Source organism: Balaenoptera acutorostrata, chromosome 8 (genome assembly GCF_949987535.1).
Source record: "Balaenoptera acutorostrata chromosome 8, mBalAcu1.1, whole genome shotgun sequence".
Lineage (NCBI taxonomy): Eukaryota > Metazoa > Chordata > Mammalia > Artiodactyla > Balaenopteridae > Balaenoptera > Balaenoptera acutorostrata.
Window position 1 is genome coordinate 88,107,709 of NC_080071.1, and position 25,954 is coordinate 88,133,662.

The following is a 25,954-nucleotide window of genomic DNA, read 5'->3' on the forward strand; positions in this document are numbered from 1 at the left end:
CCCTCAGAATGGGAGAAAATATTTGCAAATGAATCAACGGACAAAGGATTAATCTCCAAAATATATAAACAGCTCATTCAGCTCAATATCAAAGAAACAAACACCCCAATCCAAAAATGGGCAGAAGACCTAAATAGACATTTCTCCAAAGAAGACATACAGACGGCCACGAAGCACATGAAAAGATGCTCAACATCACTAATTATTAGAGAAATGCAAATCAAAACTACAATGAGGTATCACCTCACTCCTGTTAGAATGGGCATCATCAGAAAATCTACAAACAACAAATGCTGGAGAGGGTGTGGAGAAAAGGGAACCCTCTTGCACTGTTGGTGGGAATGTAAATTGATACAGCCACTATGGAGAACAATATGGAGGTTCCTTAAAAAACTAAAAATAGAATTACCATATGACCCAGCAATCCCACTACTGGGCATATACCCAGAGAAAACCGTAATTCAAAAAGACACGTGCACCCGAATGTTCATTGCAGCACTATTTACAATAGCCAGGTCATGGAAGCAACCTAAATGCCCATCAACAGACGAATGGATAAAGAAGTTGTGGTACATATATACGATGGAATATTATTCAGCCATAAAAAGGAACGAAATTGAGTCATTTGTTGAGAAGTGGATGGATCTAGAGACTGTCATACAGAGTGAAGTAAGTCAGAAAGAGAAAAACAAATATCGTATGTTAATGCATGTATGTGGAACGTAGAAAAATGGTACAGATGAGCCAGTTTGCAGGGCAGAAGTTGAGACACAGATGTAGAGAATGGACATATGGACACCAAGGGGGGAAAACTGCGATGAGGTGGGGATGGTGATGTGCTGAATTGGGCGATTGGGATTGACATGTATACACTGATGTGTATAAAACTGATGCCTAATAAGAACCTGCAGTATAAAAAAACAAACAAAACAACTAATACTAAACTTTCATTGGGTTATTTGTATGGAAATATGTTAATATAAATGTTTCAGACATTACATGAAATTTCTAAAAATCTTATATTTGTATTTGTATGGAAATATGTATGGAAATATGTTAATATAAATGTTTCAGACATTACATGAAATTTCTAAAAATCTTATATTTGTATTTGTATGGAAATATGTATGGAAATATGTTAATATAAATGTTTCAGACATTACATGAAATTTCTAAAAATCTTATATTTGTATTTGTATGGAAATATGTATGGAAATATGTTAATATAAATGTTTCAGACATTACATGAAATTTCTAAAAATCTTATATTTGTATTTGTATGGAAATATGTATGGAAATATGTTAATATAAATGTTTCAGACATTACACGAAATTTCTAAAAATCTTATATTTGTATTTGTATGGAAATATGTATGGAAATATGTTAATATAAATGTTTCAGACATTACAGGAAACGTCTAAAAATCTTATATGTTCTGGTATAATGTTATAAGTAATAATCCTAGTTATTACTTTAAAATGTATATCTCAGAAATAACTAATTTTCTTGTCAACTGCATTATTATGAACTTTCATCAAATCTTTAACCATGGTCATTTTTAAGTCTTTTGTCATTTACAGACAGTTCTGGGTGTACTCTGATGATTTTGCAAATATGTTCCTATAAAAGAGTTTCATCTTCAAGAAATTCATGGAAAAGACTCTGACAAGTACAGGCTTCTGGTAACTGACTGTACTGCTGAACTGAATGAATAAGCATTTTCAGAACTCTAATGAAAAACTGATGAACTCATAAAAGTGCTAACAAAAGATCAAGATGAAAAAAAAGAAATTAATTACATGGGACTGAGTGAACTGATGAGGATGAGTATAATTTTTGTGACTTTCTGTCTGAATTAAAAAAAAAAAAAATCCCACAAGGACTCAGAGGAAAAGAATATACAAATCAATTTTCACTGCAAAGTAAAGGAGCTGTTACAGTGGAGGATTACTGGACTGAATGTCAATGTTATGACATAGTATAAGTGTGTTTCATGTTTGGTAATTGCAATCATTGTTGCTTTTGTTGTGGTCATCCATGTACAATGCTTGGTGTCAGTCTATCTATCTCTTGTAAAAATAAAATACAGTGTGTGTGTGTGGAAAAAAAAAAAAAATAGATAACTAATGAGAACCTACTGTATAGCTCAGGGAACTCTACTCAGTGCTCTGTGGTAACCTAAATGGGAAGGAAATCCAAAAAAGGGGGGATATATGTGTACGTACAGCTGATCCACTTTGCTGTACGGTAGAAACTAACACAATATTGTAAAGCAACTATACTCCAATTAAAATTAATTTTAAAAAAAAGAAAAAAAGCATGAATCAATAGACAGGATGTGTTCGTTTTGTAGCCTCAGCAAAAAGGACTCTTATGTCTTATGGATATGATCACAAATTTCAAACGAATAAAGTGAAAATTAATTAGAAAAAAACAAAAAACAAAAAATTCCCTGGGAACTTCCCTGGTGGCACAGTGGTTAAGAATCTGCCTGCCAATGCAGGGGACGCGGGTTCGAGCCCTAGTCTGGGAAGATCCCACATGCCACGGAGCAACTAACCCCGTGCGCCACAACTACTGAGCCTGCACTCTAGAGCCCGCGAGCCACAGCTACTGAGCCCGCGAGCCACAACTACTGAAGCCCGCATGCCTACAGTCCATGCTCCACAACAAGAGAAGCCACCGCAATGAGAAGCCCGCACACCACAATGAAGAGTAGCCCCCACTCACTGCAACTAGAGAAAATCCACATGCAGCAACGAAGACCCAACGCAGCCATAAAAAATAAATAAATAAATAAATTTATTTTTAAAAAAAAAGGAGATCTGGGCATCACCCACCTTCTGACAACCCAAAACACTGCAGCTCAGGAGGTGGCCCAAATATCCTCTGAAGAGCACCCCTAGGAGAAACAAGCTTGACCACTATGCCGTCATCACGTTTCCCTCACCACGGAGTCAGCCATGAAGAAAATAGAAGACAATAACGCACTGGTGTTCATTGTGGATGTCAAGGCCAACAAGCGGATTCTTAACCACTGTGCCACCAGGGAAGCCCTGAAGCAGGTAACTTTTAAGGTTACAGTAATGGGTGTGGGGTGGGGGCAGGGCTTCTGTAACAGAAGCCAAGACCTGAGAAAAGAAAAATAATCTTACAGTTTTTTTTTCCTTTTGGCCACGACGTTCGGCATGCCGGATCTTAGTTCCCCGACCAGGGATTGAACCTCTGCCCTCTGCAGTAGAAGCTCAGAGTCCTAACCACTGGACCGCCAGGGAAGTCCCAATAATCTTATGGTTTAATAAGGCACCGGAGAGGCACTAGCAAGAATCAAAGATCTGATTGTCTTTTAGATCCATCCCTACCATCCCGCTTCCCAGCCAGACCAGAGGGTCATTCACTCTTGCCTCCAACACCCCCACACACAACCCCCTGACTGACAGGAAATGGATGGAGTGCAGAGTGGCTGACAAACATAACCATCACAGGGGTGGAGCTCATACTGGACACCAAAGAGATGGGGCCTTGAGGGAAAAGAGGGAAAGAGAGCTAAGAAAACTAGAGGGAGGGAGAGAGAGAGGGAGGGAGATAGGTTGTGGAAGGGAGAGGGGGAGAGGGTGAGGGCCACTCTGCCCCCAAGGTGTGATCACGCGGTGCAGCCCCAAGGTCTAGGGCAAGGCCCAGGTCCACGGGAATCGCAGGGCCATGTTGGAAAGGCCAGGGAGGACACCCCTGACCCTCCATCTCAATGCAGACTATGTAAGGGCTGGACCGGATCACATGAACCTGTCGGGAAGGCCAATTGAACGGTTTCCTAGGTGTACTTCATGGCCAGACAATTCTGCCTGGACTGGACTGCCCCACACCTCCAGGAGAACGAGGGCTGTGCTGGGATTACCCAGGCCACTGGAGAAGCCATTGATCCAGCATACTCTTTGACAAAATTAAGGGAGCTGTGCAAGGAACCTTTGGTTGTGGGGAAGCTTAAGAGACTGAGGTCCGGTGCATGATCTGGCATAGAAAAATGTCCTTATTGGAAAGAGGAGGTTCAGAACCAAAAACTGGGAAGTGTGTGCAGTCACACAGCAGACAGAGTGGCCAGCCCTGAGCCCCGTCTCTGCAGGATGCTGCATCCCTGGCTGGCCCCTCCTTGTTTGGGGATCAGCCTCCCAAAAGCAAATTGTCTGGGCATCCGGATTTGCAGAGCAAGTTCAACACATGGCTGCTCCAATTGTTGGCCTTTTTAAAGACAGAACGTCCACTTGATGCCTCAACAAGGGACCCCATCTCATGATATGCAATATTTATTTAGTTAGTTATTTAATCAAAATACTATTCCACTGCTGTGTGCTTTCTACGTGGTTCTACTGCATGAGAATGCAGTGGTGGTTAAACTCTCTGAAAAACTATTAATATCCCATGAGTCATCGAAACGGTGCTTTTCGAAATAGTGTCCCTTCACTTTCTGTTGAGGAGGAAATGGCAATACAGTTCTAACATATGGCAACAGTATTTTCTAATATCCCCAGGCTGACTCTAATCACCTTGAGGTTATTAAAATTTTCTCTGACCAGCAGACACTATTATTTAGAACAGAGCTTCACTTAGACGTTCATGAGATCTCAGATCCAGAAACTTTTCCCCCAAAATTTGGAAATGGATTGCTGATGAACACAAAACATGCATGGTGAGAAGAGTGGGTTGACCTTCCTCCCTTTGTCAAGATTTTAAAGTGGAAAACCCAGCCTTAGTGACCACCTGTGGGGACACTACCATTCTGTCTGCCCAGCCCTAGTGTTTTCGTGGGCTGGTCTGCTGTCTTAATCAGGATTCTTGGGAATTCCCTGGCAGTCCAGTGGTTAGGACTCTGCTCTTACACTGCAGGGGACATGGGTTCAATCCCTGGTCTGGGAACGAAGATCCTGCAAGCTGCACGGCGTGGCCAAAACAAAAAATCAGGTTTCTTGGGTGGCAAGAGAAAATAAAAACCCAGAGTAAACCAGCTTTAGTGAAACACAGGAATGTATTCGCTCATGTAACCAGACTGGGAAAGTAGGGCTGGGCTGCTTTCAGGACTGGCGGGAACCAGGGACACTAATGCCATCAGAATTTTTGGTTTCTCGTCTCCTCTTCTCCCTGTGTATTTGCTCCATTTTTTTCAGGCTAAACTTTTCATGAGACCTGGGAGGGGACATGGCCACTAGCATGGCCATGCATGGCCTCACTTCCTAACGAAAGGAGAAAAAGGGCCCCTCTCTCCCAGATCCAGTTTAAAAATTCCTGTGGAGGACAGTGATGGGCAAGGGTTCCTATGCCCACCCTTGGGACCAGTTTCTTGCACGATGGGGCAAGGAAAACCCGTGACTATAGTCAGGAGGGTGGATGTGTTAATAAAAGGATGGGGGAGGGGAGAACATTTAAGATCTACTTAATAAGTTTCAACTTTCAACAGTCTGAACAGACGTGTTCTGCACCTACCTTCTCCTGGGACCTGTCCCTTCCCCTCCATCCAGAGGGAACCACCCTAGGAGACTGACCCTGCCACTTTGCCACATAGATTATTAGATACGGGCCCCTGCTAGTCCAGTAGCCTCCTCTCCCAGAATTTTTTTTTTTAAGTTATTTGGGGTTTTGGGGTTTTTTGTCTTTTAAAATTTATTTATACTTTATTTATTTATTTTTGGCTGCGTTGGGTCTTCGTTGCTGCACACAGGCTTTCTCTAGTTGCTGCGAGCGGGGGCCACTCCTTGTTGCGGTGCACGGGCCTCACTGCAGTGGCTTCTCTCGTTGAGGAGCACGGGCTCCAGGCGCGCAGGCCTCAGTGGTTGTGGCGCACGGGCTTAGTTGCTCCGCGGCATGCGGGATCCTCCCGGACCAGGGAGCGAACCCGTGTCCCCTGCATTGGCAGGCAGACTCCCAACCACTGTACCACCATGGAAGCCCCCTCTCCCAGAAGTTTATTAGACCTGGGACTTGGATATGCCAGCTTGGTCTGCCGCTGGCTTGTACTGTGGAGATGCTGGAGGAGCTGGACAAAAAGAGCTGGACCACAAGACAAAGGAGGCGGCAACTTACAGAGGGAGGCAGAGGCAAAGAGCTGAGCATTCTGACAGGATCTGCATCTGGGTCCCAGTCCAGCCACATCCCTGCTGCCAGCCTGATGCAACACCCCATATCCATATAACCTCCCCTTTCCCTTAAGGAAGCTCGAATTGCACTTCTATTGCTTGCAGTCAAAAGCATTCTGGGGCTTCCCTGGTGGCACAGTGGTTGAGAGTCTGCCTACTAGTGCAGGGGACATGGGTTCGAGCCCTGGTCTGGGAAGATCCCACATGCCGCGGAGCAACTGGGCCCGTGAGCCACAACTGCTGAGCCCGCGCGTCTGGAACCTGTGCTCCGCAACAAGAGAGGCCGTGATAGTGAGAGGCCCGCGCACCGCGATGAAGAGTGGGCCCCGCTCGCCGCAGCTAGAGAAAGCCCTCGCACAGAAACGAAGACCCAACGCAGCCCCAAAAAATAAATAAATAATAATTAAAGGTGCTAAAAAATAAATAAATGTATTAATCTTAAAATGAATTTTCTGATTTAAAAAAAAAAAAAGCATTCTGATACTCTATCTCATCCTAAAAAACAAAAAACAAAAACAAAACAAAAAAACAGCCGGAACCTTTATACCCTGATACACAGCAGAGGGACATATGGTTACATGGCTGGGTTCTGGCACCAGCCTTCCTCGACTGAAACCGAGTTCTGCCTCTTACTAACTCTGTGACATCAGACAAGCTACTTGACCTCTGCGTGTCAGTTTCCTCGTCTGCAAAAGGACATACTAATAGCACCTACGTTGTAGTGTTTAGAGAACTAAATAAGTTAATCCATGTTGAGCAAAGTGCCTGGCATGCAAAAATCACTCACTTAACTTTAGGTATTATTCATAGTAGGAGAGGGCAGTAGTGTCTGGGAGAAATTTTATCATCTCTTTAAAGAGCAAAGAGGCAAACCAAGGGAGATAACTTCCCACAGAGACACTCTCTCTCTAGCCATTGTCCCGGCTTGTTAGATGTGCCGGGTTGAATACTCCAGCCACCATTCCAGGTGATGGGCTGTCAACTTGTAGAAGGGATAACAAGGACTTTCTCTAAGAAAGTTAAACTTTACTATAATGCTTGTATTGGGGTACAGGGATAATACCCATGTCAGACAGTCATTTTTAAAATGTGAAATCTAAGTGTCAACATATATATGGAGTGGGTGACGAGACCTGTATGGGTTTTACTCCACGTGCGCAGAGAGTCTCTATAATGGAAATGTCAGGTGGTATTTATTCATATGTCTGCAAATACAATAACACTAAAGGGAACAAAGAAAAGCCAAGGGGTAAAAACGTCGAGCGCCAAAAATGCGACATTTGGAGGGATCATCGGTGTGTCTGAAAATCCACGTCGGTTGGATTCTTGGCTATCCTTTCATTTACTCCAGCAGTCACTAGGTTTACTAGGTTACAGCAGACAGTTAACACGGGAACATGGTTAGCTTATCTTACTTTCATTTTTAGTGATCTAATTTTGAGAACAGCTGAAAAGGAGCGGAAATAAAGAATAAAGATCGAGCCATATTTTTTTAAAACAGGAAATTATATATATTTTTTTTGAACATTTTTTTTTTAATTTATTTATTTTTGGCTGTGTTGGGTCTTCGTTTCTGTGCGAGGGCTTTCTCTAGTTGTGGCAAGCGGGGGCCACTCTTCATCGCGGTGCGCGGGGCCTCTCACTATCGCGGCCTCTCTTGCTGCGGAGCACAGGCTCCAGATGCGCAGGCTCAGTAGTTGTGGCTCACGGGCCTAGTTGCTCCGCGGCATGTGGGATCTTCCCAGACCAGGGCTTGAACCCGTGTCCCCTGCATTGGCAGGCAGATTCTCAACCGCTGCGCCACCAGGGAAGCCCTATATTTTTAAAAAAGAATAAAAGCAAGAGAAAAAAAGAACAGAAGAGAATCAAAAGCCCTGGGCGCTGGCTGGGTCTTTTTTACTTTATAATTCCTTACACTCATAAATAATCACATTCAGATCTCCCTTCCTGAGGAGTGAGCTCCTTGAGGTCAGGCTCCAAGTCTGGCCATCTTTGTTTCCAGGCAGTGCTCACCCTGTGCCTGAACCACACCAGGACCCAGCTGTTTGACCACTTGCTGATTGAAAGATAAAGGAAAGCAGGGGGACCAAAAGGGAAAGGACAGAAGTAAATAGGACAATTCTTGGAAGGTTGCACTTGAGTTCCTCAGAACTGGAGCACCACTTCACATGTATCTTACATCCATTACAGGCAGTCAGAATCCATTTCATACATTATCGCTATCCAGCAAAGCATGCTGCATCCTTTACACACTTAGTATTTACCAGAACAAATAAAAACGCTTCTTTTAAGAGCCATAATTTGTCTGCGGAATATTGAGACAAGCTCATTTCCTCCTCCTTCCTATTACTCATTACTCATCCTCCCTCCAGCCATTCCCCTCAGGGTCCCAGGAACACACCTGAGGCTTCCGAACCACTGACTTTGCTGACTTTGCTCTTTGCCCGGGATGCCTTCCCTATTGGCTAATTTAGGAATTGATTTCAAATCATTTCAAATTATTCTTTGTTTTACATATTCTAGTTGAGCCAAACTACAATGTCAGCAGAAACAGAAACTGCACAATGGAGTGCAGTAGTTAAGTCACAGACGATAGAGTCAAACTGCCTGTGTTTGAAGCCAGGTCTCGCCAATAAACAGCCAGGTGTGCTCAGGCCAGTGACTTACCCCTGCGGGCCTCAGATTCCTCATATGTAAATGAGGATAAAGACGCTAAAAGTAGCTAATAACTACCTTACTGAGTAGGGTTGTTGTGAGGATTAAGAGAGTGACAACACGTGAAATATTCAGAAGAGTACACGGCCCATAATGTTGTTAGAAGTGTTCCCACTTATTAGTTATCTCCCACAGAACCTAGCACTCTGCTGAAGAAATGGTTTTATCAATAAATCTATGTTCGTTTCTATAACTTTTTCTTGCATATATAGTACATATATAATGGATAACAATTAGAAAATGCATATAAGATATAGAAAATACATACAACAAAAGAACACCAGCAACGCTACTTCCCAGAGAAAATATTTTCATATATTCCATTCATTAATTAAACTACATTTACTGAGCACCTAATATATGAAAGACCTCATGCCCTTGCTGGAGGTAAAATGATGAACAAAGACAGAACGGCTCTTGCTGTGGAGGTTACAGTCTGTGGCGGGGAGACACGCCTTAAGCAAGTAATGATAAAAAACATGCGAAGCTGCAACTTTGATAAATGCTAGAACGGAGAGGTCCACGTGTCATTGGGCGATCTGACCTAGTTGTGAAGGTCTGTTACTTGAAGGTTGTGAGGAAGTGACTACTGAGCTGAGAATTAACTCATAGGAATTAACTCAGAAAGGTCAGAAGGGAAGGGTTTGCCCAACAGAAGCACAGTGAATCCAAAGGCCCTGCACTGGGAGGGAGCATGTGAGCAGAAGAGAGGAGGAGGGCCCACGGAGGCTGCAGTGCTCACTGGACAAAGCTGGCCGGGTAGGGAGAGGGCAGACCTACAGAGCTTAGTATCCTTAGTTTAGAAATTATATGCTCTATTCATTCAACAAACTTTGCCTATGAGGATCCAGGGACATATTAATTTTACATCAATTAGATTTATATCATATACTCCTTTTATTATGAAGTTTTTTGAACAATAAATATACAGTAATTTAACTCTCATTGGTGGAAATCAATAGATTTTTCCCAACTCTCCATTATTACTAACAATGCTGTGACAGTTTTCTCTATGTGGGCATTTGTCCAAATATTTGTTGACATACATTCCTGTAAGGGGAATTGCTGGTTCTGCAAATTTGTTAACATGTTTTAATCATCATCTTTTCTGGGAAATCAGCATATTCAACTGTCAAGATTTGATGCTAGGCTCTTTTGAGGTTGATACCACTGTTACATTTAGAGGCATTCTTCGTGACTTTCAGAACCTGCTTCTTCATTTGCTTCAGTGTGTGAGGAAGTCCCTTCTATTTCTGATCCCCATGGGTCTTTCCCACAAATTCAGATCACTCAGTACTGGCTGCTGACAAAATATCTTTGCAGCTCTAGAATCCTAACTGTCCTACTCCTGGGCTCCACAGGAGAGGAAAGGCCTTCTTATCTGTCTGTGAAGGATCTTCCTCTGGACTTGAGACACATTGAAAGAGAAGGCAGATTCTGACATTCCTTTCCTCTCTTCTGCCTCCTATTTTGTCCGGCTCCATTTTCATGCAATAAATTTACTAACTTGTTAAATGCAGATGGAACTCAGATGATTCTACTACAGACCAAGGTTTCCCATTCTACTGAGTTGATAGATGTCATCTTCTCCCAAGTCTGTCTTTCATCTTCCGCTTTCATCTACTGGCAAACTGTCCTTTTTCTCTTTCAAAATCCTGTTTGTACCCTAACCCTTAAATGACCTTCTAAGGACCCATTTACTTTTAGGTCATAGATAATTTCTAGGCTTCTAATGATTTACATAGCTAATCTATTCGCATTTTCTTTAGCGGTTCTTTGCATTCCATTTCTTTATTGCAAAAAACCTTTTTCTAAGGTCAATGGGTTGCTCTTGCTTAAAGCAACCAATCTTTGGTTAGGACTTCTTAGGATACCAAGTGTCTAGGTAAGGTTAGGCTTACTATGTACAGGCACAGTGTGAATTGCATTATATAGGTTATTACTTTTAATCCTCACGACAATCCTGTGGGATAGGTATCATTCCTTCCCGGTTTAGGGATCTTCCCCATTTTACAGATTAGGAAACTGAGGCTTAGGGATGCTGTCACTCATCTATAGTCACACAGCTACCATGTGGGGAGTTTACTTCTGCTTGTAAACTGACATGAAGAAAAGGGAGGCAGGCTAAGAAAGAAAATATAAAACGGGGAAAAGCAAGCAAAGGAAACAGCAGGTGGGCGGAAGCCTCCCTTTTGCGTTTTCCTTCCTCCGCCCCCGACCCCGCAAGGCCAAGCCTCCAACGTGGGCCGCGCGCCTCCTAGCGGCCGCATCTCTGCTGCCGGCACTTCCGGCCCCGGGATGCTATCATCAGCCAGCGCCCTGAGTCGGCGCCGGACACATGCGTGCGTGTGGCGTAAGACGTCGGACGAGGAGGCGGGCTTTCTGGCTCTGTCCAAAGCCATTTCCGTCAGGAGCCGGAAGTCCGTCCTGGATGGCATTAGGGGAGGCCTGTTCGTGGACCTGAACCCTGGGGCTGCTGGTCTTCCCGCGCCCGCTGGTTGCCTCATGGTGCGGGCCGCGGCCGCCAGCCCCCGTGCGAACCGGCGGCGCTAAGGCGCCGGGGCAGCACGCGACATGTCGTCGGGCCTCCGCGCCGCCGTCTTCCCCCGCTGGAAGCGCCACATCTCGGAGGAGTTGAGGCGCCGGGACCGGCTGCAGAGGCAGGCGTTCGAAGAGATCATCCTGCAGTGTGAGCGGCTGGCGGGCCCCGGGAGCGGGCGGGCCCGGGAGCGGGCGGGCCCAGCCGTGGCATGCGGGGCGCCAGCGGGAACCCGAGGCCGCGCCGCCCGCGCGCCTTGAGGCCGCCCCGGGTACCCAGCGCCTTGGACCCCCAAACGCCTTTTTAGATCTTTTCCTCTTTCACTTTATTCTTGGGTGTGACTGTGGTGGGTTTTCCTCCTCAATTGGGTATTGTTTACGGGCAGGCACCGTTCACGTCTGTGTTTGTAAATCTCAGCAGCTCACACAATGCTTGTGTACTTAAATAGGCCGGTTCCAGAAACATCCTGTTTCGGGCATCGTGTTACTGAAAACGGGCACTGACTTTAAGCAGTAACTCGTTCCGTTACCGTCGTCTTCAGAGTGTAGTGAAATGTTTGCCTTTCACTTCTGAAGATATGTTGTTCTTCCTCCACCTTGGTGTTCTGTGACTATTACATATTACACATCTTGAGTCTTAACGTACTTTTTAGTTGGGACATCACAGTCTTTACTGTTGTTGAAAACTTCAGTGTGAAAGAGGTGGCCCACACCCACCCCCGCTGCTGCAATTTGAGTACAAAAGTGTTTGTGCCCTTAGATGCTTTCTAAAGAGCATTTCCTTGCCCCCCGCCCCATTTTACCATAACTGACGACACATTTGGGGGAAGAAACGGGGCACTCTTCGGACCTCTGGTTCCGTCTACCCCTTGAAGTAAGCCTGCAAATCTCAAATCATGTTGATGATGCAGTTCAGTGTAATAGTAGGTGCCCTTTATTGAATTCTGATTGTGCTAAATTTATGGCTCCTGAACTTACGTGCACATTAGAATCAGGTGGGGATCTTTAAAAAATTATAAAGCCCAGGCCACATCCCAGACCAAGGAAACCCCAGTAATAGAGGTGGGACACAGGTGTCAGTATTTCTTGATGATCCCCCAAGTAATTCTAAGATAGAGACAAGCTTGAGTGCTGTCGTAAATATTTGGCATGTGTCGTTTCACTTTACCTTTCCGAAAATTCTATGAAGCAGGTCCTGTTGCCCTTTATACAAATGAGGAAATTGAGACTGAGAGAGATTAGGTTATTTCTCTGGGGAGGTACAGCAGATTAATGGATAGGGCCTGGATTTGGACACAGACTTGATGGCTCCTGACTTTTTTGCACTTTTACCCTTCTCATTGGGTCCCCCAAGAAACGGCCTTCCTTGCTTTCGCTGAGCCCATCCTCTTAACTAAAATGGGGAGAAAAGGGAGATGATGAATGTGCCACTCCTGTGCTAATTCCTTACACTCTTAAGAGGCTGACAGCCCAGTGCTCTTTCAGAAAGCCAGAAGCACAGGAAACTCCTTGTTGAAACGATTCCTCATGGGTTACATAAATTCAGGTCATTGGGTATTTCATCATATGCTTATTCTTTAAAAGCTAATACACACTGAAAGTCAAATTGGGTTGGAGGTCTGACGACACTCCCCTTACCAGCCTCACTTACCTGAGTCTGGTTTGCTGCATCTATAAAATAGGGGTGAAGCCCTCCTTGCCTGCTTCATAAACACAGTGCTGTGCATATAAGTGCTTTGAAAGCCATCTACGTAATTGTCTATAAATGGAAGGTGCCTGTAATCACATTGACACAATTGAATGTTTTTCTGCACTTTGAAAATGGACATCTTGAAGGGGTGGAGGATGTTGGAGGAAAGTCAGAAAGACAGGTCAGTCCTGGAGAGGGAACACGTCTTAAAACAGCTATAGTGAGTAATGCATGCCCGGGGGCTAGGAGAGGAGGCTGAAAGAAGGGGCGAGAGGGCAAGACAACCTTGGCCTGTTAAAATCTGCAGTTGAGGCAGGGGATTGACATTTGGGAGATCACTTCTAGTTTGACTGTGGAACAGCCTCCCTCTTCATTCCTCGCTTCCCAAAGCAGTCAGCCAGAGTTTCCTGTTCAGTCCTGCCTCTGAGCCTGAAGAGAAAGATGAAAAGAGGCTATGGGGACAGCAGGTGGCCTTTGAGTGAGAGGAACTTTTAAGAAGGATCCCTCTTGAATACCTCATGTCCTTTGAAAGACCCGATATCACAGGGCACCTAGCTGTAACATTTTGAAGATCTTATTAGAGCCCTTTGACACTGGTGAACATTCAAGGTTGGAATCACTTCCCTGTCCTCTTGAGCTAATTTATTAAATTAATATTGATGAAGATAGTGTTTCTCTTTCTGCCCAGGATTTCCATTTTTAGATATCAACAAGTAGGACTCAACTCTTTAAGAGGAAAGATAAGCTATTCTAAAAGGAATAATCACTAGCATAAACCCTCTCCAACTTTTGCTGTGAAGCAACGCTAATCTCAGACATTTGGGATCTGTGAAAGCCACCGTCAGGTGTGGGTTTTCTGTAAGTTTCCTGTGGTCACTTTCTTGTTCTGCTTTGTGCACCCCCTTCCACTTCTGATCTCACTGGCCCCCTGCATGCATGTCATTTCTTGCCCTGACTTTTCTTTTGAATTTCTGCACTGTGTTCCCTGTCACATTTATTAAGTTCCAAGGACTCATTTTCTTCCTTGAGCTCTCTGCTCCTGTGTTCTCTGGCCTGTTAGGATCTTGCACCCAGTTGGACGAGCAGGGAACCTCAGAATAATCTTTGACTTCTTACTAAATGATACCTGTTCATGTCACTGCCTGCTTTTAAAATCTGTTGTTTCGCTGTTGCCAGTAAGAAGAGGTCTGAATTTCTCATCCTGCCCTCTCATGTGTTGGTGCAAACTTTTATTTCTAGCCACTTACTGAACAGCTCTCTAGACCTTCTGCTTGGACTGTCTGTCGTCTTCACCTGTGAAACCATCTGAGAAAATGAGTAAAAGTTCACTCTTCCTTTTTATACTTGACCTCCCCCCCACCCCCATTACACTTTTTTAGGTCCTTGAGGTCAGGGACTCTGGTTTGTATTTGTATCCCTAGTGCCCTGATCTTAGATTAAATATTCCAGGGACTCCCTGGCGGTCCAGTGGTTAAGACTTGGCCTTCCAGAGCAGGGGGTGTGGGTTCGATCCCCGGTCGGGGAGCTAAGATTCCGCATGCCTTGCAGCCAAAAAACCAAAACATAAAACAGAAGCAGTATTGTAACAAATTCAATAAAGACTTTTAAAAAATGATCCACATGAAAAAAATCTTTAAAAAAAAATTCCAAATATAATAAGGTAAAGGTTTCCTGTGTTACTTAGAGGTGCATAACACTTCACTTTTCCATTGTGTTTTGGTATGTTTGTTGCCTCTTTCCCAGGTAGAAACAGGTAGCTGTGGGAGTAGAAAGCATGGGCACCGGGGGCGTTTCCGAGTGATTTTTCATAGGTTCCTTTGTCTGGGCTGCCTGTGCTTGGGCCAGGAAGCGTCTAAGGAGTGCATGTTCCTGGAGTTTGGACGATTGCTGTAATCGGTGGTAAAGAACAGTGCCTAGTACTTTGATACCTCGTAAAAGTGAAACCTACCCAGTCATTTTCTGGTTATATCTTTGGTCCAAATCTTTATAAGATGTTAAGTAGTAATAAAGCATACCTGGGTTGTAATAACTTTTTTTTTCTGTGCTAGATAACAAGTTGCTGGAAAAGTCAGATCTTCATTCAGTGCTGGCCCATAAGCTACAAGCTGAAAAGCATGACATACCAAACAGGCATGAGATAAGGTATTCTGAAACTATCCTGTATTATTTGTGTCTCCTGAGATAAGGTATTCTGAAACTATCCTGTATTATTTGTGTCTCCTTTTTAATTGAAATTTGTCTCCGTTCAGTTGTCACTTCCCTGATTTTGAAGCATATCAAGTACTGTGTTTGTGCTCCACTTGTTGTCAGTTCCTTTCAAATAAAAACTTCTGAAGCCAAATAACTAACTATTTAACTTTTTTTTTTTGAAGGTACGTAGCTACCCACCTAGAAGGCTCATCATCAGTACGATGTGAGCTTGAGAAATTGCTTAAGGCGAGTAACCAGGCCAGTTCCTCCTGTAGCCTACCAGGGTTCACTTTTTCTAAATAATCAGACAAGTAAGCATTCTTGAGCAGATTTACATAGATCTTGTCAGTAAAGGATTGACTGGCCTGTAAACATAAACGCTACAGGTCTATGTGATCCTTTTTAGTTCAGTGTTGTTTCCACGTATCTTAGTGTGCGGTCAAACCAGTGGGTTGCAGAAAGCCTTCTTTTTTTTTTTTTTTTTTAAGAAAGATTAGGCAGAAATCTGCATTTTAAGGGTAAGTATTGCTTCACTAAATATGTGAGTATGTGTTCATGGTGGGGAGTTTAGTATCTTTACTTGGGTCATTCATATAAACTATCTCTTTTTGAGGGTCATGGTCCAGAAAAACCTTAAAGCCATACTTCATCAGAGTGGCTTAAATGGAATCATTCTAGAGTCTTACTGTCCTCCTTTTCCATTTGTTCATCACGTTTGCATATTAAATTTTGTGGTTTGTGTGGGAACAGTACCCATTATTGCTCTAAAATCTACAAGCTTTTTTGCATATCAGCTAACATTTAGCAATTGTAAAAACAAAGTTGATGGTAATTTAGGATTTTAGGAAACAAACAGAAATGCTGGGTGTAGCTTATTTCATTTACTCCTATAGCCGTATCTGCTAACTACTTGCCACCCGTGTTTCCTCATCTGGCGAGATGGTCTCCAGGCAGACCGGAGTAGAAGGAGGAACAGATGGCCCGGCCTAGGTTCCATTTTTGCTTAAGAAAAATTCAGGAGATGGTGCCTAGCTGTGGTCCTAGGAGGCCTTCCGCAGGATTTAAAATATTAGTTGCTGTGTTCTGGTCAACTTTAGGTGTAGAGAATCCATTTCGCCCTTTTTCATCTAAATTCAGTCAACTGAAAACTTGAAACATTTTATTTCTATCTGGTTAGCCTCTCGGTGACTATATTCCTGCATCCTTTATCTGTTAGCGAAACTCATTTGCTTGGAAAGGTACAATAAATAAATATACAACATTCTTTTAACTGAGTATCACTGGGATGGTAATTTAACTGGAAGTCCATCCTTCCTGCAAACTTGTGTTCACAGTCAGGCCTCTTCCTGACTGCCTCGTTTCTATTAATGGTATCCTTATTTTCCACAAGTCAGCTGTGATTCCTTTTTCCCTTGGTGTCCTGCCCCTCCCCCTTTGCAGTCACCCGGGCCTGTTGATTCTTTGCCCACAGTGTCCTGTGCATCTGTCCCTTGGTTTGCATTTGTGTGCCACCAGCTTCATTGTGTATCTATGCTTCCATTCCTAGACTATGGCAGGGGTCTCGTTCACTGAGTCATTTTGTGACTACAGTGTGGGCCAGGCGTTGGGATACAGAGATGAATAAGCCAAGAGTCCTTGTTCGCAAGGACCTGAGCCTCGTCGGGGAGAGTAGCTCAGTGAGGTGTGTGCTAGTAGGATACAGGTATTCACAGAAGACGGGGATCTAATTGGCTGCTGTCTCTCTCTTCTGGGCTCTCAAGTCCTGCCCATCCCACTCTAATTAATCTTAAAACACACTGTGCTTAAAAAGCTTTATCTCATCAATTATCTGACTCCTCTCTTAAGTGTTTTAATCCCTTTGCTTACTGAATAAATCAAAGTGAAACTCATCCCTGGGAAATAGTTGATTCCAACAGTTTTCTAAGTATGCTTGCTAGACCGCAGCCTCAGAGATTTGTTAGAAATGCAGAATGTTGGGCCTCACCCCAGAGCTCCTGTTTCAGAAACTCTAGGGGTGGCACCCAGTAGTCTTGTTTTAAGAACGCTTTAGGTGATTCTGATGACCTCTAACATACAAGAACCACTGCTTTAGTGGCTACTCAGTCCTTGTGAACTAGCCAAAACACCCGGGAGCATGTTAGAAATGCAGATTATTGACCCTTTTCTTCGTAGACCTGATGAATCAGTTCTGGGATGGGGCCCAAGAATCTGTTAAAACCTACTCTCTAGGTGATTCTTTTTTTTCTGCCTAGTGAAGCACTGTTATTGGGCTTTTGTAAGAAGTTTGACTTTTATTGTGAATAAAATTGCAAGTGGTAAAAGGCTTTGAGCAGAGGAATGAGTGCCCTGTATCCTTGCCTTTTCTCAGGATTCTCTTCAGCTGCTTGGAGGAACAGACTAGTTTTATGTTTTGCATATTTCACATTGCTTTGCGTTAAAATAAGGGGATTTGATAAAAATTATTTCTTTTCCTTCTAATCCCCATATGCAGTCAATCACCCAGGCCTGTTGCTGCTTCTGCCTAATTTAGGGTGGTTTCTTATAAGGTATGTGCCGCTTTCTTTTTTTTTTTTTTAATTAATTTATTTATTTATTTATTTATTTTTATTTTTGGCTGTGTTGGGTCTTCGTTCTGTGCGAGGTCTTTCTCCAGTTGTGGCAAGCGGGGGCCACTCTTCATCGCGGTGCGCGGGCCTCTCACTGTAGCGGCCTCTCCCGTTGCGGAGCACAGGCTCCAGACGCGCAGGCTCAGTAGTTGTGGCTCACGGGCCCAGCTGCTCCGTGGCACGTGGGATCTTCCCAGACCAGGGCTCGAACCCATGTCCTCCTCATTGGCAGGCAGATTCTCAACCACTGCGCCACCAGGGAAGCCTTATGTGCCGCTTCCTAGTCTCTTGGCTTCTAGTTCATGGGCCAAGATTGGGGAAGCACTATGTTGCCTCAAAGAATGCAATATTAATGTATCTTAGAACATGTAAGAAAAATGCTTTTAGAGATGGAGGGTAGATTTCGGAGGGAGCGTCATTCTGCTGCCTTTTCCCTCTTGATTTCTTATCGGTCACTGGGAAGAGATGGTGGCATCCTAGTTTGCCAGCCATCTTCCTTTTCTCCATCTGTGTGCTTTCCCTGGGCAGTGGTTTCAGCTACTCACTGTAGTCTGATAATTTACACCTGTAGCTCCAGCCAAGACCCCCCCTCTCCTGAATTACAAATCCACAGTTCTGTTCAGCTGCTGCTATTTCTGAGATAGTATGCAAACACCTGCAAACTTTCCCAAATTCCATTGACTCTCAAGGTGGCCTGAGCTCTGTCCATGGCTTTAGATACATCTGTTTGCTGATAGCTTCTATATGTCAGCCTCCAGCTTGGACCTCTTTACTTGAAGTTCAGACTCTTAACAATATGCAGTTTCCACTTGACATGCCCACTTGGATGTCCACGGTGAACTCACTCTTCAGGCCTCCCCCGACCTCTTGCCCCAGTCCTTCTGCCTCAGTAGGTGACGCCTACCTTTGATCAGCTACTCAGGCCAAAAGCCTTGGAGTCATCCTTGACTCCTGTCTTTCTCTCATTCCCCGCGACCAATTCAAAGGCAAGTCCTGCAGTCTCTCCAGAGTGGATCTCGCTAGGATCTGACCACGTCTCACCGCCTCCGCTGCCGTCACCTTGTCCTGATCTGCACTTTCTGAGTCTGGAATATGTAATAGCTTGCTAACGGGTCCCGCTGTTTCTGCCCTTAACCCCTGCAGTGTGCTCTCCACCCAGCAGCTGTAGCGATCCTTTCAAAACGTAAGTCATTCCTCTGCTCAAAACCCTCGGCAGCTTCCAGTCATGCGTAGGAAAAGCCACAGTCCTCGGGGGCCTGCGAGGCTCTGCGTGGCCTCCCCGATCCTCCCTGCACCCCCTGCCCCGGGCGCTGTGGTCACACTTGCCCCCAGCCTCTCCAACACTTGCTGTTCCCTCCACTCACAGGGCCCCGCCCCCGGGCCCGCATGGCTTGTTCCTCACTCTTTCCAGTCTTCAGTCAAGTGTCACCTCTCGGGATGCCTTTGATTACCCCACGTGGAACAGGAGCCCTGTCGCTCTGTTCCCTTCTTTACACTGCTTAGTTTTTCTTCACAGCACATCTCACCACCTGATTCCATCCATCTACTCATTTGTTATCTGTCTACTCTTAGCCGATAGTAGAGCTTCCTGTTCCCTGCCTTCTCCCCGCTAGGCACCAAAACAGTGCCTAGCACAGAGCCGGCGCTCAGATACGTGTTGGGTGAGTGGGCCTCGTTGTGTCCTCCCCGTTTACCAGAACTTTATTCTGGAACCCATCCTTTATTCCTGACGCAGCTGGTGGTATGGGTTGTGGTTGGTTGGTTTTACCCTGTGTCTCACATCTCCTACTTTCTACTTTAGGTTTGTAGTGACTTATAACACTATTGGCCTGGAGAACTGAACTGCTTTCTTGGCTATGTTGTCATGTACATGTTTGAAATTCTAAAGTTATTGTTCCAGTGCCTGATTGAAGGGGTCTGGGGTCTGATTTTTTTTCTCTTGTTTGCACGTTCTCTTCATCTGCCTGGTTGGGGCATTTAGTCCTGGACATGATGGTGCGTGGAATGATAGTCAGCTGCAAGAAATGGCCCAGCTGAGGATTAAACACCAAGAAGAACTGACTGAATTACACAAGAAACGTGGGGAGGTAAAGATAGCTCCTCTCCTTGTCTGTCTTGGGGGTCGGGGGGTGGGGCAGGCACGCCCACTGGAATTTGCAGCCATCCTGGCTACATACGGCATCACCAGCTCTGTCTGTGGGAATGAAACAACAGAAAAGATGCGAGACCTCTGTCAACAGGCGGGCAAGCCATTGAGATAACCAGGTTGTCATGCTCCAAGATGGCACGAAGGTACAAGTGGAGAAACATAAAAAGAAAGAAGCTTACTCCTTGATTGACTGAAAGTCTTAACTAATACCTTCCTAAAGCATGAAACCTGCAATTTCAGAAAAATTCATTAGGAAGAATCAAGTCCTGGGCTGTGTTTACGCTGGGTGGTGGTCTAATGGCAAGTTATGAAAAAGCGCAACTTCCTGTCACTTCAGCTGAATTGATTATCAGCTAAAGAGTCAGAAAAGGCAGCTGGGGTGGAGGGGTAGCCAGGCGTTCTCAGCAGGGGCCTGGCGGTCGCCGGGAGCGTTGCTCGTCTACCCAAGGCTGCCTTCAACAGGGAGGGCAGCCCCGCTGGCCCTTCTCCTCTCGGCCACCCAGCTCGTTTCTTCTTGGTGCCTCGGCCCCACCGCACAGGCACCTGTTTTTTCTTTAAAGTGACCCGCAATTATGAGTTTCCAACTGAAGTCCTAAAATCTCTTGTTTATGAAAGTGTTCTTCTTTACCCCCAGTTAGCTCAGTTGGTGATTGACCTGAATAATCAAATGCAGCAGAAGGACAAGGAGATGCAGATGAATGAAGCCAAGTGAGTAGAGAGCACGCTTCCTTCGGGACTGGTCATGGGATCTCACTGCCTGTTTTACTGTACTCTTGTGAGCGGGGCCAGTGGTCATCAGTGGCAAACAGTAGCCACACTGGGCTCAGCACAAGTTTCGTTTCTGTGCATACATAGCTGGGGTCCTTTTCTACCCTCTGAGGATGGAAAAGGCAAGAAGAATGCCCTCCGTCCTCCAGGGCCCCAGCACACCCCTGAGAAGTCAGCTTCGCTCTTGGAAGTGTCCCTGAGGCATTCACAGTTCCCCCCACGGCCGTTGCCTGGGGGAGTGGGTGTCTTCCGTGATGGGGATGGGACCAAGATAGCCGAGTGCCCGGCCCTTGGGAACGGGGATGAGTTTGTGGGCAGGGTTGTTCTTGATCTGGGAGAAGCCTACCGGACAAGATAAACAGGGACTCCCAATCCTAGGATCTTTGAGCTGGAGGGGAGCCTGGGTTTCACCTGTGCCTTTTCCCTTACTCGGCAGAGAGGGCGCTCTAGAGGCTTAGAAGGGTGGGGAGCCTGCTCAGGCGTTTGCACTCAGTGAGTGATAGAGCTGGTGGAATGCACAAGATACCCAGCCTCCTCTTAATCTCCCATTACTACGCGATTTCAGCATCAAAAGCTCCCTCTTCCTTCCCATCCTGCTTTTCTGAAAGGTACTTTAACTAGTCATTCATAGTCTGGATGAACTTTGCCCTAGGTGTTTCCTCTCCATTAATGGGATTGTCCTGTAAACCCCTGGGGCTGGGCTTGGCCAAGTGAGGTGCCTGCTGTGAGGGCTGAGGTCATTGTTGGTGCCCAAGTTCACACAGCTCTTGTGCAGTATCCCTCTCCCGTCGTGTTTTCAGAATTGCAGAATGCTTACAGACCATCTCTGATCTCGAGACTGAGTGCCTGGAACTACGCACTAAGCTTCAGGACCTTGAAAGAGCCAACCAGACCCTGAAGGATGAATATGATGCCCTGCAGATCACTTTCACTGCCCTGGAGGAGAAGCTGAGGAAAACTACTGAGGAGAACCAGGAGCTGGTCACCAGATGGATGGCTGAGAAAGCCCAGGAAGCTAATCGCTTAAATGCAGAGAATGAGAAGGATTCGAGGTGGGAGATGAATCAGCAGTCAGTGATTTCCATTGTTTAATAAAGTCGAACCTAGTTCTTAGAAAAGAAGGAAACCAACCTGGCAGCTCTGACCACAGGGTGGGGGCACCAGGAAGCACTAACAAAATTAGAAATAGCAATGGTGGGTATAAAAGAGATTTGCATCTATAAGAACACTTTTACAGCTGAGCAAAGAATTACCTCCCAAAAGGGCTTTGGCCCGTTGCTATTTTTGCCAGTGAATTCTTTCCGTGTTTCAAGGAGAAAAGCTAGTTCTTGAACAGTGTAAATTAAACCAGAATTAGAAAAAGCTTATAATCCCCTCCCCCCCCCCATTTTGTAAAACTATTCCAACCCATAGCAAAAACTCTGGCTAGTGTACAAGAAGACCGTGGGCCAACCTCACTAGTAGTGAATTCAAAAGATTAGAACATTTGATTTTAAATCCCCACATCAGTAGTTTAGAATTTGAAAAGATTATTGTAGTTTATCTAAAAGAATAAATACATGGAATAGGAAAGAGCTTTAAAGAATAACAAAGAGCCCTAATCCTACCAAATAATATATGCAAAAAGATTTCGAAATCTGTGTAAAAACGGAAACCAAAAGGTAGAAGTAAAAAATGTTACTCTCGGCTGTTTGTTTTATGAAAAATTCCTAAGTAGGAGTATTGGAGGACTTTCTAAACATTAAAAGTAATGGTAGCTTTTCCAGTAAGTGGCCTGAGGTGACCTCTCAAAATGGTTCGCTATTCACTTGACCCAGAAAACCCCACAAAATCATGCAAGTCAGGAGGTTCAAATCTTCGTGTTCACTTTAAGAACACTCGTGAAACTGCCCAGGCCACTAAGGGTACGCATATCCGAAAGGCCACCAAGTATCTGAAGGATGTCACTTTAAAGAAGCAATGTGTGCTGTTCCGTCGTTACTGTGGTGGAGTTGGTAGGTGTGCCCAGGCCAAACAGTGAGGCTGGACACAGGGTTGGTGGCCCAGAAAGAGTGCTGAATTTTTACTGCACATGCTCAAAAATGCAGAGAGTAATGCTGAACTTAAGGGCTTAGATGTAGATTCTCTGGTCATTGAGCACATCCAGGTGAACAAAGCCGACAAGATGCGGCGCAGGACTTACAGAGCTCATGGTCGGATCAACCCATACGTGAGCTCTCCCTGCCACATTGAGATGATCCTTACTGAAAAAGAACAGATTGTTCCTAAACCAGAAGGGGAGGTTGCCCAGAAGAAAAAGATATCCCAGAAGAAACTGAAGAAACAAAAACTTATGGCCCAGGAGTAAATGCTGTAAAAAATAAATGCAAATAAAAGTAAAAAAAAAAAAACACCAAAAAAAAAAAAAAAGTAATGGTAATAAAGAATAGACTGTATAAAAATTGTAGGTTTCTTAACATCGAAGAACACTAAAACAAGCAAATAGGCTATGCTGTTATAAAATATATATCCTTAGTATAGAGTCAGTAAGGAACAGGTGAGCATTCAGACAGAGGGATGTAAAGCATAGATAGTTCATAAAAGAAGTGGACGAGCTCAGTGAATCTGGTAAAAAGGATTGTTGGGAGGAAGGTGGGACGGGCCCCTCACATTGCTGATGTGAAGGCTGTTTCTCTAACCCCTGGAGGGCCCTGGGGATGGCAGGCACCTGAAAATGGTTCCCACTTGTTGGACTTCATCCTGAGTGATGAGATTCGTTCACAAGTACGATTTTGTGATAGTCCATTATTCACAGTAGTGAAAAACTAGAAGCGGTATATCCCTTGGTGGGGGGAAGAAATTGTGATATTTTCATACAGTGAGATTTTGCAAAGTCTTTTCAAAATATATATACGTCTTAAGTCTGTATTAAGAAAAAGTGAGCTGTCCTTATATTCTTTCTGTCTCATGTTTAAGTAAAATTGCGTGGCTTATATGTGGAGCTCTTAGGCAGCTTAGGGGTGGTAAGGACACCGGGGTTCCCTGGAAGTTGTTTGGCTTCGGGCTGAGAGCCTGCCTGAGGGAGAAGTGGGCAGGCGTGTGGTTATGCAGAGGGAGAGCCCTTGGTCATCACCGTGGACAAGAACAGCCCAAACTTTCTAGTGAAAATGGGGAGTGAGGCACATTACATACCTGCCCTTGTTCTGTCCTTTGGAATGTTTTCCTAGGAATATGCCATTGCACGTATTACCATCTGATTGCACGTGTGGGACCTGGGGATTCTTTTCGTTACTTGACTCAACTAGTTCCTCCTCCTTAGAAGCCTTCCCCCTTCCTGCCAGTTTCCCAGATTAGATGTCCTTCCTCTCCTAGCAGCTTTTGTTTACCTGGGTCATCTGGAGCGCTGTTTTTTGAAATAGCTGCTTGTGTTCCCCCTCCCCCGCGAGGCTGGGGTGTGTCGCCACAGGCAGGCACGGTGGCTGCTGTGTAAGAAGCTGTCAGCGTCAAAGAAGGACGTTTCCTGTCGGCTGTTGTAACGAAGGCTGGGCTGTGGGTGTTTTCTTCTCCCCGTGACTCCAGCTCTGTCCTTTACCCACTCCTTGCAGACAGGTGCCTTTCCTTTAGAGGAGCGTTACACACCCCGCACCGGGACTCTGCTTTCCCCTCAAAGACCGTTTATAGGTCATCTATTCCAGCTAAGAGAAATTGGTCAACCTGTAATTTTTGTCACTTGTCCTGTAAAACTGACTCTTCATCTTCCAGGTATAAGATGAAGAGTGTAAGGCCCTTTTTCAAGCTAGAGCCTCATCCCATCCCAAATTCTGACATGCCACCTACAGGACTTTGCCCTATTCTGAGAATTATCACTATGGCAGAAACTTCTTTAAAAATTTAGGAAAGTTTTTTTTTAATTTAGAAAAATTTTTAAAAATTCCATCAGAACTCTTGACCTGAGCTCAGTAGCAGTGCTAGAGTTCTGGGTTGGGGGTGTGAGGGCAAAAATGACAGCTAGAGGTGAACTTGCCATGGAAGAGAGAGGGAGGCCAAGGTTTAAAGGTTAGGAAGCTCCTGAATTGAGGACTTGGGAAGGAAAGACAGAAATGGTTCTGAGAGCGGAGAGAGTGGAAGCGACTGCTGACCACATTAAAATTTTGCTGCAGCCAGGACTTGTGTGTCCAGCGCTAGTAAACTGAAGCCTTGTACATTTTGATGACTCAAGAATCTCACTACACCTCAAGTTTCCTCATCTGTAAAATGGGAATCATAGTACTTAACCTCAAAAAGTTTGTTATAAGTGTTAAATGAGTTAAATTCTGTAAAATAATAAAACCACGCCAGGTACAAGTAAATTTTTATTATTATTCATGCTCTTGCGATGTTAGTGTGAGAATGTTTACTTCAGAAAACTAAGTCTCAACCATGACTAACCCTGGATAAACCTGATGCATGTTTCTGTCCTGAGAGGCCCTGGGTCCCCACAGGCAGGCTTCTCCCTTGCTGGTTCACTGTTCTGTCTAATCCCTCCTAGGGCTTTGCTCTGAAATCCATTATAATAGGGTCCTTACTGAAGTTACAGTTGTGGATTTGGGGCTTTGGGTATCTTTGCCCAGGGTAGTTGTTACTTTAAGTGCATTGAATATCCAAATGTGTTACTAGTAGTTTTTTGAGAGCCAAAACCCCATGCTTTCTTTAAGTAGACATAAATAGTGGGTGCTTTTTTTTTTTTTTTTTTAAATAGGAGGCGGCAAGCCCGGCTGCAGAAGGAGCTCGCAGAAGCAGCAAAGGAACCTCTACCAGTTGAGCAGTGAGTAGAGATGTACAAATCAAAACTATGCTCGTAGTAATTTGATGTGCTATTTTGAAATAGTCTTATAATATTCTATTTCTATAAAACCATTTTACAAATTGTAGAAGGAAAACTAAAAGACTTAGGGCAGAAAATAAAAAACACCCATTACCTTCCAGAAAGTTGTTCCAGTTTATACTCATTAGCTGTGAGTGTGAATTCTGACTTCCTCCACCCTTAACCAGTGACAGCCTCGCTGTTTTCCTGTTGAGACTGACCTGTTTTCTCCCTCTGGTTGGAGCTGTTGCAGTGTGATGCTGGGCTGCGGTTCTGTCTCTTGTTCTCTTCTTGGTTTGTGGCTTCAAGTGGAGCTTGGGCAAACCTTTGAAGCCTAAGTAAAAACTAGG

General features: G+C 44.7%; 1 protein-coding gene and 1 pseudogene across 6 annotated transcripts in view; both read left to right on the forward strand.

Moving 5' to 3' along the window:
* Positions 1 to 11,253: 11,253 nt before the first annotated feature.
* Positions 11,254 to 25,954, forward strand: part of ATG16L1 (autophagy related 16 like 1) — a 43,927-nt gene continuing 29,226 nt past the window's right edge. For 5 of the 6 annotated variants that reach the window (XM_007184744.2, XM_007184745.2, XM_007184746.2 and 2 more), the window contains exons 1-6: positions 11,254 to 11,530; positions 15,118 to 15,211; positions 19,847 to 19,952; positions 20,649 to 20,722; positions 21,583 to 21,834; positions 25,500 to 25,565. In XM_007184744.2, the coding sequence (XP_007184806.1) occupies positions 11,416 to 11,530; positions 15,118 to 15,211; positions 19,847 to 19,952; positions 20,649 to 20,722; positions 21,583 to 21,834; positions 25,500 to 25,565 (707 nt within the window). In that variant the 5' untranslated portion in view covers positions 11,254 to 11,415. The remainder of the gene's footprint in view (positions 11,531 to 15,117; positions 15,212 to 19,846; positions 19,953 to 20,648; positions 20,723 to 21,582; positions 21,835 to 25,499; positions 25,566 to 25,954) is intronic. The other variant, XM_057551163.1, reaches the window with a different exon arrangement.
* Positions 22,425 to 23,129, forward strand: LOC114238216 (60S ribosomal protein L17-like; annotated as a pseudogene).